This window comes from Falco peregrinus, chromosome 7, assembly GCF_023634155.1.
Source record: "Falco peregrinus isolate bFalPer1 chromosome 7, bFalPer1.pri, whole genome shotgun sequence".
NCBI lineage: Eukaryota > Metazoa > Chordata > Aves > Falconiformes > Falconidae > Falco > Falco peregrinus.
Genome location: NC_073727.1, coordinates 463,794 through 477,516, shown reverse-complemented (window position 1 = coordinate 477,516; position 13,723 = coordinate 463,794). Strand labels below are relative to the sequence as shown.

Below are 13,723 nucleotides of genomic sequence, written 5' to 3'. Positions count from 1 at the left end.
TACAGTCAAAGGCAGCATCAGGGCCAGTTGCGTGCACCTCAACTTGTGGAATGGCTCTACGTGTTTCCCTACAGTCTGCCTACCAATACAAGTTTTCTTGAACACACACGCCCACCCTGCGATAGCAAAAACAGAAGACACTTGGAAAGCGCACAGTTAAATCAATGCTTCCAAAAGGCCACACGTGACAAACTTCAGCTCTCCAATCTGCTCTGCCCTCAAACAGGAGCGGGCAAGAACCAGGGTCGCCCTACCTAAGAGACGGGCCGCTGCACCTGTCGGGCAAGAGTTCAGCTGGATAAACAAATAACATATGTTGCAGAGCAGAGAAAAATGCCACAGTGCGCTATAAAGCCCAAAAACCCAAACTTATGCTCAGCAGCTATTGCTTCAGCTTTGCTTTTCCTGCAAGTCTGGGCAGGATGTTTGGGAAAGACTGTGATGCTAACAGCCCCTCTCCTGACTCCCCAGTTTACCCTCCGACTGGTCTACCCTCCTCACCTTACACAGAGGCATAAGCACAAAACACTGATGTTTCCACCCAGGACCGCGACGGGAGCAAGAGTCGGGACGCACAGCCCTGCTCGCCTTCAGGCACACTACTTCAAGTGACATCTGGGCTGCAAACTACCAAGCGTGCACTTCCCGCACCCCCGCGGCTCCCGGCTCGGTCTGGAGGGGAGCCGACCCGCCGGCTCCGCCCGTGACGTCGACACCCGAGCCGGCACCCAGCAGCGGCAGGGACGGGCTCACGGGGCGGCTCCGCGGCCGCGGGGCGCCGTGAGAGCGCTGCGGTGCCGCACCGCCGGGCCCGCACCAGCAGCGGGGCCCGGCCGCCCCCAAGCGCCGAAGCGGCCCCCGGGGGTCGCCCCCTCGCACGGGCCGGCCGAGCCACAGAGGCGGCCAGGCCGGCGGCTGGAAAAGGCGCGGGGCCCCTCTGGAGGGGAGCCCGGCTGGGCCAAGCCAGGCGCCCACCCACCCGCACCAGGGCTGGGGGCCGGTGCGGCAGGGCCGCCCCCACTAGAGGCGGGACTGCCGTCGGCCTTCCGTGCCCGCAACGGCGGGAGCCCCCTCCGGGCCGGGGAGGGGAAAGCCGGGGGGGGGGCGGGGCGGGGCACGTCGCTTGGCAACGGAAGCCCCCTCAGATTTTGGACAGAAGGACCGACCCGGTTGCTTAGCAACAGAACCCACGAACAACGCGGGAGGGGCGAAGAGAGAACACCCCCCCGCCGGAGCGCGGTGTTGCGTCTACCTTGTAGACGTCACCGTAGGTGCCGCTGCCGATGCGCTGGATGAGCTCGAAGTCCTCCTGGGGGTTGCGCCGGGACAGGTCGCACACCCGCCCGCCACCGCTCATGGTGCCGGGGAAAGCCCCGCTCGGCCGCGACCCCCCAGCGGGGGGAGGAGAGGAGAAAGGAACCCGACACCGGAGCGATCACCGCCTCCCCCCGGCCCGCTCCAGCAACATGGCGCCGCGCCTCGCACCGCGCAGGCGCAAATGGCGCCGCGCTGCCCCGCCCCTCTCCCCGCCTCAGGCTGTGCGCCTGCGCGAGCCGGCAGCAGGCGGGCGGCCCTGCCTGCCTGTGCGCCTGCCGCCTGCGCGCCCCGCCCCGCCCCGCCCCGCCCCGCCCCGCGGCAGCCCTCCGTGCCAGTCCCCGGCGCTCGTGGCCCGCCCCCCGGCGGGCCGTGCCGCGGGGCCGTAGCTGAGGCAGTGGGCGCTGTGGCTGACGGCGGCGGAGCTCGGCACCGACCACCGGTACGAGACAGACCCACGGCGGCACCGGCAGCGTTTGCGAGAGTTCGCGACGGCCGTCTCTGCCGCTTCTCGCCCCCAGTCGCCGCCGCCGGGCTGCGCCCGGCCGGTCTTCGCCACGCACGCCGGGCTGCGGCGGACCGGGGCGCTGGCTCCCGCCCCGACGGCCTCGTCCGCGGCGGTGAGCGGCGCCGCCGACTCGGGGACCCCCGGGTCTAGCTCCTGTGGGTGCAGCCGGGGACCCAAAGACCCGGCCCCGGGCACGTTCACCGGCTCACCCCGCAAAACAGCGCGCGAGCACACAGCCGGCACCCCACAGAGCCAGCCCCTTGGCGCGGGAACCCCGGAGCCCCTGGAGCCCGCCCATGCCACTGAGGACTCACAAATTCACCAGCCCCTGTGCATGCAGCTAGGGGCCTCTGCAGCACCTAGAGCCCAAGAGTCCCCCCACGCTGTCCCTGCGCACCGGGGACCACCTCCCCCATACCCTGGTGCCCGACCCCTGGTCTCTAGCTTGGGACAGGGTGTTTCCCCGTGGGAACTTGGCGCTCCCTGCCCCAGTGCACAAAACTGGTATCTCAGCACTGCCCAGCTGCCCACAGCCTCCGGTGCCAGCTCCTGTCGCAGCTCCTGGGGCCCTTGCCAGCTCTTGTGGGGTATCTGGCCTTCCCAGTGAAGCATGGTAGCCATGCGTTATGGATGGCCCCACACGGGCACCATGCCATGCACCTGCCAGCCCCCTGCAGCACTGGCACAGCATCTGTGCACACCCGTCCAATGCACCCTGGCTGCGCAGCATCTTCCTCTCACCTGCAGGACTGCTTCCCCTTATTTTGTGACTTTTTGGAGCATTGTGCATGCCCCCATGGGTTAAAGTGTGCATCCCCTCTACACAAGTGTTACCAGCCCTGCTTCTACTCCCATCTTGCATATGGTTTTCCAACACAAAGGAGCATTGTGGATACTTGCTTCCATCCCTGTCCATGCCCTCCACCCTCTCTGTACAGGGAACAAGTGCCAGACAGCTGTGGGAACCTTTCTCCCTAGATGTGCCACCCCTTGAGCCTGGCTCAGCTGTGTGTGGGTCCTAGGTCCGGGCACCTCTTGAGCTCTGTTCTGGTGAACGACACATGGCTTTTCGCACCATGCTCCTGCTGCCAGTGACTGATGGGTGAAACAAAAAGAGTGGGATGAGGGGGCAATTTGGGCACAAAGATGCACCGTCTGCTCACCACCCCTGCCTGCCTTGCCAAGGATGTTGGTATGTGGGACCCTCCTTTCTGCTGAGAAGCTGCTTGAGGATGGGGAGCTGGGCATGGCCTCATTTCAATGTGTGGTTATCAGAGCAGAGATGCTGAGGGGGTTGGGGTCTGGCAGATGCAGCAAGGATGCCTGCAAAGTGGCATAGTGTCTGTCAGTGCATTTGTCCCTCCAGCCACCCTGAGCTCTGCATCCATGCCCTTGGCTTCAATTTTATGACTTTTGCTCTCACAAGTAAAACAGTCTCAAACCTGCCAGAATCAGATCCAGGCTGCTGTGATTTTTTTCCTGGCTTGTGACTGAGGTTTTGGGGCTGTGCTGTGCTGCTTTCTGCTGTGGAAGAGCTGAGACAAGTGGCAGGCGTAGATTAGCTGGACAGGGCTGCCACAGATGCTCTGAAAGCCGGTCCAAGGGGACTGGGCTCTGTGACAAGTCTGAGAGTAGCAGCAGCTCTGAATGAGCTACGGAAGGAAATGCCAGGGATTTCGAACTCTGTCTGGAAAGACTAACAGACATCCTGCTGGGGAGCACCGATAACCTCATCACCCGCCTGCTCTTGCCTCTCAGTCTTAATTTTTATCTCATTAGAGGGAAAACGGGTTATAGTTGTTTCCATGTTATGTCCTTGCCAAGTTGTGCTTGGGTAGAAATAGTTATGAATGAGGCAAGCAGGGTTATTTTTCCCCTTAAATCCTGCTTTCTATCCATGGCAGCTGCCTGTACTTCCTTTGTTCTTTTAAAAACACCCACTGGTTTCTTTGGGAGTGTCTGGATCCCTTCTCCTTGGTAAGAGAGACAGACGGAGCTGAGAGATGTGCCCCCCACTGCTTTCAGAAATAGCTCAGTTCAAATGGGTATCAGGCATCGTTTGCTTCCCCAAGCTTTGGGGCAACTTCTCCCACTTTCTCTTTTTCCTCCTATTCCTTAGACGTGGTGATGGTAGGACAGCTGAGCCATGTGCTGCAGAGAATCAGGCTGGGCACCACTCAGAAAGGTCAAACAAATTAAATGAAACTGTATTTGGACAGCAAATATTTTTGTGATAGGACAGCCCATGCTCTTGCTTTAAGAGTTCTGGTGATGGTGGGGGATTCACTGTGACATTTGATTGCTCTGCCTCCAAGGATCATAAGCCCCAGCTGTAGCCTGTGGCACACCACAGCCATGGAAAATACCTTGCTGGGACTGGATGCCTCATTATTTTCAGCTGCACTCACAACGCATCCATCCTGGTGCTGCTGAGATCTGAAATGGCACTTTGTGCCCTACAGCCCTAAATCCCAGCCACTGCCTGGAGCAGGAGTGCTGGCTCCTTGGCTGGCACACGTCGGCAGGCTCCACCGGCCTCCAGCTGGGTGATGCCAGTGCAATTTGCCACAGCTGGAGACCTCATCCCACTCCTCTGGATCTTTCCTTGCCACATGGAAGGGTGAGGTGCTGCGTCTGCCAGTGCTGCGTGGAGCATGCCTGGGGCCAGCCCATGCCTTTCGCTTGTGGGACTGGAGCTGCTGGAAAGGGAAGGGTGTTCTGACTGGGCCACAGAGCACCTGCTTGAGTATGGTGGGAACAGACATGGAGGCAGGCAAGTGTCTTCTGGAATTGCCCAGGCTGCCTTGGGTCACGGAAGAGCTGTGGTTTGTGTTAGTCCCAGGGCAGGTTGGTTGTGGTCCTAAGCTGCCCCAAAGAAAGCATCTGAAGGGAAATCTAAATGTAGTGGGCCCAGTGAGCTCCAGATGTGGAAGGCCCATGTACACAAGTCCCATACTGGTGTACTCCTGTTGCAGTCAGTCCTGATGTCTAGGGAGAAGAGCTATGCCTCATACTTTTAGGGATGACTCTTAAGAGTGTCAAAAAGCAGCAGTGCAGCAGGGATGTCTTTCCCCTGTCCCAGTTTCAGCTGGGACAGAGTTAGTTTTCTTCCTAGTAGCTGGTGCACTGCTGTGGTTTGGATTTGGTGTGAGGTTGTTGCTGGGTAGTGTTTATGCTAAGTCAAGGACTTTTCAGTTTCTCAGGCCCTGCCAGTGAGAGAGCTGGAGCAGCAGGGGAAATTGGGAGGGGGCACAGCCAGGACATTTGACCCCAACTGGCAAGGGACATTCTGTACCATAGGACGTCATGCTTAGTACGTAAACTGGGGTGAGTTACCCAGAGCGTATGGGATCGCAGCTCGGGGACTGGCTGGGCATTGGTCAGCAGGTGGTGAGCAACTGCACTGTGCATCGCTCATTTTGTTTTTTATTTTCCTTGAGTTGTATTTCTCTTTCTGTTTTTGTTACCTCCCTTTCCATCACTACTACTACTATTACTACTACTACTACTTATTACTACTACTAGTAGTAGTAGTGTTATACTTTATTTCAATTATTAAATTGTTCTTATCTCAACCCACAGGTTTCACCTTTGTTTTTCCCAGTTCTCCTCCCCATCCCACCAGGGCAGGGGGGGCAGCGAGCGAGCAGCTGCCTGGTACTTAGTTGCTGGCTAAAGGGATGACAGTCCTTTTTGGCGCCCAATGTGGGATGTGAAGGGCTGAGATGACAACAGATCTAACCAGACTGTGTTAAATTAATGTTGTAAGCATTCATTGTATTGGTTTAATGGTAGGTGTTTACAACGTTGATTTGTTTGCTCTCAGAGTTGTTTGGCTTGCTCTCAGAGCTGCCTTATGTCACACCTCACTTGCAGTTTTTGTTCCCTGTTGTGCTGTTTATCCCTTCTGGTGCCTGGGCTAAGGTTATCCTTTTGCTGTACTTTGTAATACTGGCTTGTGATATGACAGAATTGCTGGTCATGAAACTGATCCGGTATGTGTACTCAGCACTGCCATCACCCCTGTACTTTGTGAGTCATCTAATGGGAACTATTAATAATCATACCTTTTGCCTTTTCTCCTCAGAAAGTCAGGCTATGGAGGCAATATCCTTCCACATCTTCCCCTTCCCTGCCAGTTTAATTACAGTAGTGTTTGAGAACTTTGAAAATTCTGAATGTCCTTGGGATGTTGAAACCAGCATAATCCTATTGCTAGGAATGCTGAATGCATTCCCAGTCTTGTTTAAGGTTTAACAACTATTTAAGAACACCATCCAGAGGTCTGCTCCGATGTTGCATAGTTATGAGTGGCAGGGTGTGTGGGATAGCATGACCAAGTACCCAGAACAGTGAGCACTGCTAGGGTTTCGGAACTTCACCCCTGAACAAGTGCAGAATCCAGAAAAGCTAGTTAAATATTTGGAAAAAGTATGCTGTCACCCTGGCAATTCCAGAGAGGCAGGTATTACTGCAGCGTGCTGGGGCCTGGCCTGTTCAACACTATTCAATGTCCTCAGAGTGAAGAGAAGGTCCCTGGATCTGATGGCAAAGTGACAGGCACTGTGGCTATTCCAACTGCAGCAACAGGCACCGTGGCTGTGCCAATCCCCATGACAGAGGCTGCGGCTGAGCCAAAGAACCAGCTCGTGATGGTACCAGTTGCCCCTATACGCAAGAAGAAATGGATATGAAAGTCAGCTCATTTAGCAAAGGATGAAGCAGGGCCATCACAAGAACAGGAGGAAAAGGCGAAGCAAGAAGTAACTACCAAATCCCAATCCCTGAATGAGCTGTGGCATATGCGAAAAGATTTCAGCTGTCATCCAGATGAGCGCATTATCACCTGTCTGTTTCAATGCTGGGATAACAGGGCTAATGGTTTGGAATTAAAGGGTAGGGAAGCCAGTAGGGAAGCCAAACAGTTAGGATCACTTTCTAGGGAAGGGGGACACAAGTCCTCAGCCTCTGGAGGCAACTCCTGTCAAGCGTGAAGGAAAGGTATCCCTTCAAAGAGGATTTACATGTTGCCCAGGCAAGTGGACTGCAATAGAGAGAGGTAGGTGTCCAGTACCCAAGGGAACTAGCCATGCTGGAGATTATTTATTATGACCTGAACAGTGTGCACTTACCCACAGATCCAGACAAAGTCCAATGCACACAACCCACTTGGCGGAAAACTTTATGGAGTGCACCAGCTTCACATGCCAACTCATTTGCAGTAATGGGCTGGAGAGATGAAGTGGTACTGATGGTGGGTGAAGTGGCTTGCCAGCTCTGGGAATACAAAGACAACATCTCTTCCTTCCTTGGCTGTGGAGAAACTGGTCCAGGAACTCAAAGAGGACTGATCCTATTCCCCACCTATACATGTTAACAGTAAGTGTCCTTCTGATTAAGAGGGAGGATACAGGAGGTACACACCGCGGGGTACTCTGTGGTTTTACCAGCGTAACCATGGAGAGGACATGAGGAAGTGGGATGGAAAATCCACCTTAAACCTAGAGGTACAGGTATGTGAATTGCAAGGAAAACCCATCACAAATGGGGGTTCTTCTGGAAAGGCTGCTGCCCCAGCCTCCAGTGGGCAGTTTTCCAGGCAGAGTGGAAGGGCTGATCTTACTCCTGGTCCTCTGGAAAGGAATTCTAATCCATTTTTTAAAGGAGTAAGCGGAGGATCCTATGACCAGGACTCGAGGGGCCCTGCCTCCAACGAAGTGGAGAAGAGGGACGACTGGGCTTGCTGGACTGGCATGTCAGACCCACAGGGATACAAGGCTTTAGTAGATACCGGTGCACAGTGTACCCTAATGTCATCAAGCTATGCAGGGACAGAACCTGTTAGTATTTCTAGAGTGGCAGGGGGATTCCAACAGCTATAACTGTACTAGAGACTGAAGTGAGCCTGACTGGGAATGTGTGGCAAAACCTCACCATTATGACTGGCCCAGAGGCTCCGTGCATCCTTGGCACAGACTATCTCAGGAGAGGTTATTTCAAGGACGCAAAAGGGTACCAGTGGGCTTATGGTATAACTGCCTTGGAAGTGAAGGAAATTAAGCAGCTGTCTACCTTGACCGGCCTCTTTACCAGTGCTTCTAAAGCTGGCAAGAAGCCCAAATTTTTCCTCATATAGTGTTAAACACAGGTGAGAATTCAGTTAAAGTGTGCAGATAATCGTGCAAATGACAGGTTCAAGTGGTTGTTTTAATTGACAAAGTTGCTGTAATGTGACTATAGTTGTTGTCTACATAGCTTAATTTCTAGCCTGTTTTGATTTTTCCTCTTAAATATTCACTCCATTGCCTTCTCTAGTATGTCTGGACTACTACCTTGATGTCTGAAAAAGTTAATAGGTTTCTGCTGACAGGAAGTTATACATTTTGGTAAGGTTCTTGACTAGGAGGCTTCTTTTAACTGGAAAAAAACTAATGGTAGAAAGGAACTTATTAGCAGAGAAGTAGCAAGGACTAACAGCATCCTCTCTTTTTTTAGGAAGAACAGATTGGCATGTATGCGTTGTATACCAAGAACAAGACACAATCAGATTCCCTGCTAACCAGCCATGGAAATGCCTTCTTCAAAGTAGTTACTATCTAGTTCCTCGCTTCATGTAAATTATGTGATCATTACTTGTTGATTTTATCGTTGCTTAGGGAACATAGCTTAGCAGCACTTACCCATTTCTGCTACTTCTGCAGAATAAGCAACAGAATCTGTGGCAGGGGTCCTCAAACCCTTTAACCAGGGGGCCGGCGCGGATGCAGTGGCAGGGACTCATCTGCGGCTGCTTGGTTTCCCCCCCAACCCCCGCCGGGGGGGCAGGGGGGGTCTGTAAATACCGGGGGCCGGATTGAGGACCCTGGGGGGCTGTATCTGGCCTGCGGGCTGTAGTTTGAGAACCCCTGATATGGGGGATAAGATGAAGGAATGAAGGTATGCAGCCTGCAAAGATGTTTCGGTTGGTAGTTTCTTGTTCAAGGCAGGCAGACTGCTCCCTGCCAGAGCGAAACAGATCTTACATAGCTTAAGCCAACAGAAATTGTCAGGTTTAGCAAGACACACAGGAAAGCAGCAAGCGTGTGAAGTAGCAGCTTAGTGTTTCCACACCTTGGAGTGATGCTTGTTAAAGAATTTGGTTGCATGTGCTTTACATGCAAGCTGCAGTATCATAAATTGATTCATTATCTTTTATTGGTTCTGTGTTGTCTGATGATGATTTATTTGGGAGAGAAAACGTATGGGCTGGAAAAAGCCAGGGAAGTACCTGAACTTCAGGCATATTTGAGGGCTTGATCTTTCCTAGTATTGATGATCTCAGATATGAAAGGGACAGACTTTGCCCTGTTAGCTGAAAGACAGAGAATTTAAATATCAGTTTTGAGAGATTAGACAAGATAACCATGCTTGTTTAACACTTCCTTCCCTGGAGAGAAAAAGGGAGCCTCAGTGGTCTGGTAAACTTCTCCTTCAGTCTCCTGCCACCCTCCATGCTTTAGTATTGCTGCTTATCTGACCCCTTGGTAAAGCAGTACTTTGATTCACAGACTAATTTTCTGTTGGCTTAGGCACATTGTGAGATGTCATCATGATTTTGGAAATAAACACCCTCTTACTTTATTAATTCTTACTGTACGGTATTGCTAATCCTGTCTGTTCTGCAGTCATGCATACTGTCTCTTAGAAAAAAATAAGGCAAAATGAAACTTTAAAAACTCAGTCTTGCCTGTTCTCCTCCATCAAACACAGAAGCCTTAAACAGGGAAATGGGAAACAAAATATTTCTTGAGTTTTAAGCCTTCTCTACAAGCAATAAGAAAGTGTAACTTTGTTCCTTTCTGGAAATAAATTGTTAATTAGCAGTTAAATGTTTCAGTTAGGAAAAGAAGAATATTTAAGAAGTGACCTGAAGGTGCTGAAACCTCTTGGACAAATTAATGCTGTGAAGATAGTCAAGGGCAATCCTTAGTTTATATTAGTTTTCTCACCTTATCAGCACAGTACCTCTCCATAAACATTACATGTCAAGCAGCGTTTCATGATCCTTCTTCTCTAGGCACACTGCTCTCTAGGGTTTCTTAATTAGTTGTTATTCTAAGGATTATAACTTAGAAACCTCTGTGGATTCTTTCTTTGTTGAAGCCTTAGCAGAAGTGTCCTTTAAGTTCCATGGGAAGGGGAGCGTAGAAAAGGAAGCTGTCATGGTTTAACCCCAGCTGGCAACCAAGCACCGCGAAGCTGCTCGCTCACCTCACCTCACCCAGAGGGGTGGGAAGAGCAGTCGGAAAGGAATGCAAAAATCGAGGGTTGAGGTAAGAATAATTTAATAAATAAAGCAAAATCCATGCACGCAAGCAAAGCAAACCAAGGAATTCATTCGCCACTTCCCATGGGCAGGCAGGTGCTCAGCCATCCCCAGGACAGCAGGGCTCCAGCGCGCCTAACGGGGACTTGGGAAGACAAACACCCTAATGCAGAGTGTGTTCCCCCCCTTCCTTCTTCTTCCCCAGCTTATATACTCAGCATGATGTCCCATGGTATGGAATGTCTCTTTGGCTAACTTGGGTCACCTGTCCTGGCTGTGTCCCCTCCCAATGTCCTGTGCCCCCCAGCCCTCTGGCTGTCAGGGCCCAAGGAACTGAAAAGTCCTTGACTTAGTATAAACATCACCCGGCAACAACCAAAACCATCAGTGTGTTACCGACATTGTTCTCACACCAAATCCAAACCACAGCACTGCACCAGCTACTGAGAATAAAATTAATTCTATCCCAGCCAAAACCAGGACAGTTCCCTGGAAAGGGGGGTGTAGAACGGGAAAGCGTAGAACCCTACAAAGTTTTCTAAGTGAGTGATCTTAAAAATTTTGCATCATACTTCAGCCAACTAACTTTTGTTAGCCTGTGCCTGTCGTTTGAAACTGAAAGTCACTACAAATTGTAGCTTGCCTGTTCCACATTTTTGAAATGTGGACGTCTGTTTTCACCACTAGAGGTCGGACTACCTTATCTGATACTTGGCAACTCGTTTTCTGAGCTGTCGATAAAGCAGATGCAAAGTAAATTTTGTGCATGCTGGTTGAAACCAAAGCAATAACTCTACAGCTCTTGGTGACCTGTGTTACAGTACCCATGTACAGTGAAGGTGACCATAAACTGAACGCTGAAAAATATTTTTTAGATTCCTCCCAGTTACTTTGAAGATAGGTAAGACTTATTTTTAAATTTAACCATTATTTTTTTTTTAACCAGATCCCACTGAAAAATGTTTTCTAAATGCTGCCAGTTCAAGAATGGAATATCGCAGATACCATCTTATTTAACTGAGAATTTTCTGTACCTTGTTGCCTTTGCAAGGGTACAACACGCAACATAAATCAAAGGAGCTGAAGGGCAAAGGTAGATGCAAGAAGATTCACCAACATCAGTGCAGCTGTACACCTGTAAGTACTATTACTGGCAAAAAGCCAGTCAATTTTTATTTTGTCTATCTTTGTCATCTTAGAAAAATGGCGATATTGAACTAATGCTGAGGTCTCTTTAAGGTCCAGATCCTGCGAATGTCAAACTGCTTTCCATGGGATGAGTAACTAAATTAAACTATCAGTTGCTTACTGCAGCATTTTGATTTCTTTTGTGTTGCAAAACTGCCATGTTTTGCTTTGTGTCACAACGGTGACATAACTGGGTGTCAGTACGGTAGGCTTCGTCTTTTAGCTTCTTACACCATACAGTGTTGTTTTACACTTCTGTGGTTGACGCATTTAAAAATCCATCTTTTAGAATCGTTTCTGGAGAAACTAGATTTCAACAAACAAAAAAGTCCAATGAATAAAGTTGTCAAATTATTTTTTTTTTCTATCTGAGTTTACTTAAAGCAAGTCACTAATTGAAATTTCTGCCTTACGTTTTTGCCGAGCGACTTGCTTGAGTAACAAAATAGATTCTATCCCACCTTAACTCATGGTATAATACGTTACATGAGTGCCAACGTTTACCTTTAAGTTATTTTGTTGGCACTGTTCTACCATGCTGTGCTGCTTTTTTCTGGGAAGGGTGATACACATTTGTCAGTAAGATTTCTCACGACAGAAATCTAAGCCCAGTGTGAGGACAACAGAGCCTGACCTCATGAATCTGGTTCAAACAGCTGAGATCACATTACAGGAATAAATCACATTGACTGTAATCCAGCAGAGCTTTTGAGGTAGCATCTCTTCTGGCTGAAACAAAACTGTTTGATAGCAATGCACTCTGTTCTTTCAGACCAACTTCTCAGATCTGAAGACCTTATGAAAGAGTGTCCAGATGCAAAAGATGTGAATGCACAGGAGAGCATGAACACCCAAACCATCAGTTCTGTTAAAAGCCCTGAAAATCAAGCAAACAGTCCCTTCTGAGCACCTGTTACAGTCTGTCACCAGCAAGACTTCACCACCGTGTTCACTGTCACACCAGCTCCTACAAACTGGAGCTTGAGACAGGGCGTTTCTGCCTGTAGAGCTATTTGTGACATTCAAATAACATTTGTATGCAAATAAAGACTATCTCGAACAGATAGAGAACAGATAGGGAAAAGAGCAAAATGGAATATGATCCAATGGGATAGGCACCCAAAAGAGGCAGAGACTGAATATCAAAACTGAAGAGATTCTCAGTTAATCAGGCACAACAGACACTGCAGGTTCAACATTAGACAAAAATACCAGTGATTTCAACAATGTATTGCAGAGCTGATGCAAACTGGAGGTAAAGGTTGCATGCTCCTAAATGAGTACTAGTGAGTCAGAGCAATTAGCTCTTCAAGCTTAATTCCCTTATGCATGAAGTCTAAAGTAAGGTGCAGGCCTATTTAACTTATGATAAAAATCCCTGTTGTCTCAAGGGAGCAGTGGCAGCAAGATCCCCATAGTGTTTGATCCCCTGACATTTGCAAGATTCTGTGAGGATAAATAAACTGTATGATTTAAGGATATTACATGACTTCTGGATCCTGCAAGTACATGAACTTACAATCAAAGCTAATATCTGACATCTAGCTACAGTTGGATACAGCTGTGCATTACCAGCACTTCTGTGTATGTGTTCATCTAGACAGAGAGAAATACGATCCCGGCAAAATCAGTTTTGGAATTTCAGAATAGCTGACTGCACTGCACGCACTGCCTACACGCATATATGCATGTACACGAGTATGATTGGCTGAAGTCTGCAAATTCAGTCAAGGAAGTATGCAAAGTAGAAGGAAATATTACTGTTACTAAAAATAATAGTATTTTATAACGAGACAGAAGGAAACAGGAAGGCACGGTATAAACCCAGATTCTCTTTATGACCCAAATATGCAGGTAGAATAACACTACTTTTCCCAGCTGGTATTTGTTTTTTATTAGGAACATATATAGATCTGTTTCATATATGTGGCAGAAAGGGGCTCTTCTTTTTGGATTAGACCAAGGCTAACATGCTAGCCAACATGGAGCCAAGGACAACATACTCTACTGAAGCATTCTTCTACACAGCCCATACCCAGAGACTGCTTTACTTGATCCTTCTTCATCCCAGTCATCGGTAATGACTTTTATTCACTTTACTGACCGGCCAGCTTAAACCATGATTTTTTTAACAGGAAAGATCATCTGTTGCTCAAAGCAACAGCAATGGGATGCTTGTCTGGGAAGTTATGAGAAAGTTCCAAGTCTGTGCTCTGTCTCGTTCAGCTTGTCTTGTACTTAACCCTCAGTTTCCTATCACAGGCAAGTGTCTCCATCACTAAGGCTCTGAGCTCTTCTAGAGCCTTGTGTCTTTTCCACTGGAGCCACAGTATTTAACTACTCCTTGCTGATTGGAAGGGGAAAATAGAGGGAGGGACATTGTGTAGCTCAATGACTGTATCACCTCA

At 49.6% G+C, this 13,723-nt stretch overlaps 1 protein-coding gene across 8 annotated transcripts in view; it reads right to left on the bottom strand.

Moving 5' to 3' along the window:
- MAP4K3 (mitogen-activated protein kinase kinase kinase kinase 3) overlaps positions 1-1,484 on the bottom strand; it is an 84,516-nt gene extending 83,032 nt beyond the window's left edge. For 7 of the 8 annotated variants that reach the window (XR_008748013.1, XR_008748014.1, XM_055809732.1 and 4 more), the window contains exon 1: positions 1,253-1,484. Coding sequence is in view for 5 of the 8 variants with exons in the window: in XM_055809732.1 (XP_055665707.1) it covers positions 1,253-1,357 (105 nt within the window). In the remaining 3 variants the exon portion in view is untranslated. Of the gene's footprint in view, positions 1-254; positions 274-1,252 lie in introns of those variants that run through there. The other variant, XM_055809738.1, reaches the window with a different exon arrangement.
- Positions 1,485-13,723: the final 12,239 nt, after the last annotated feature.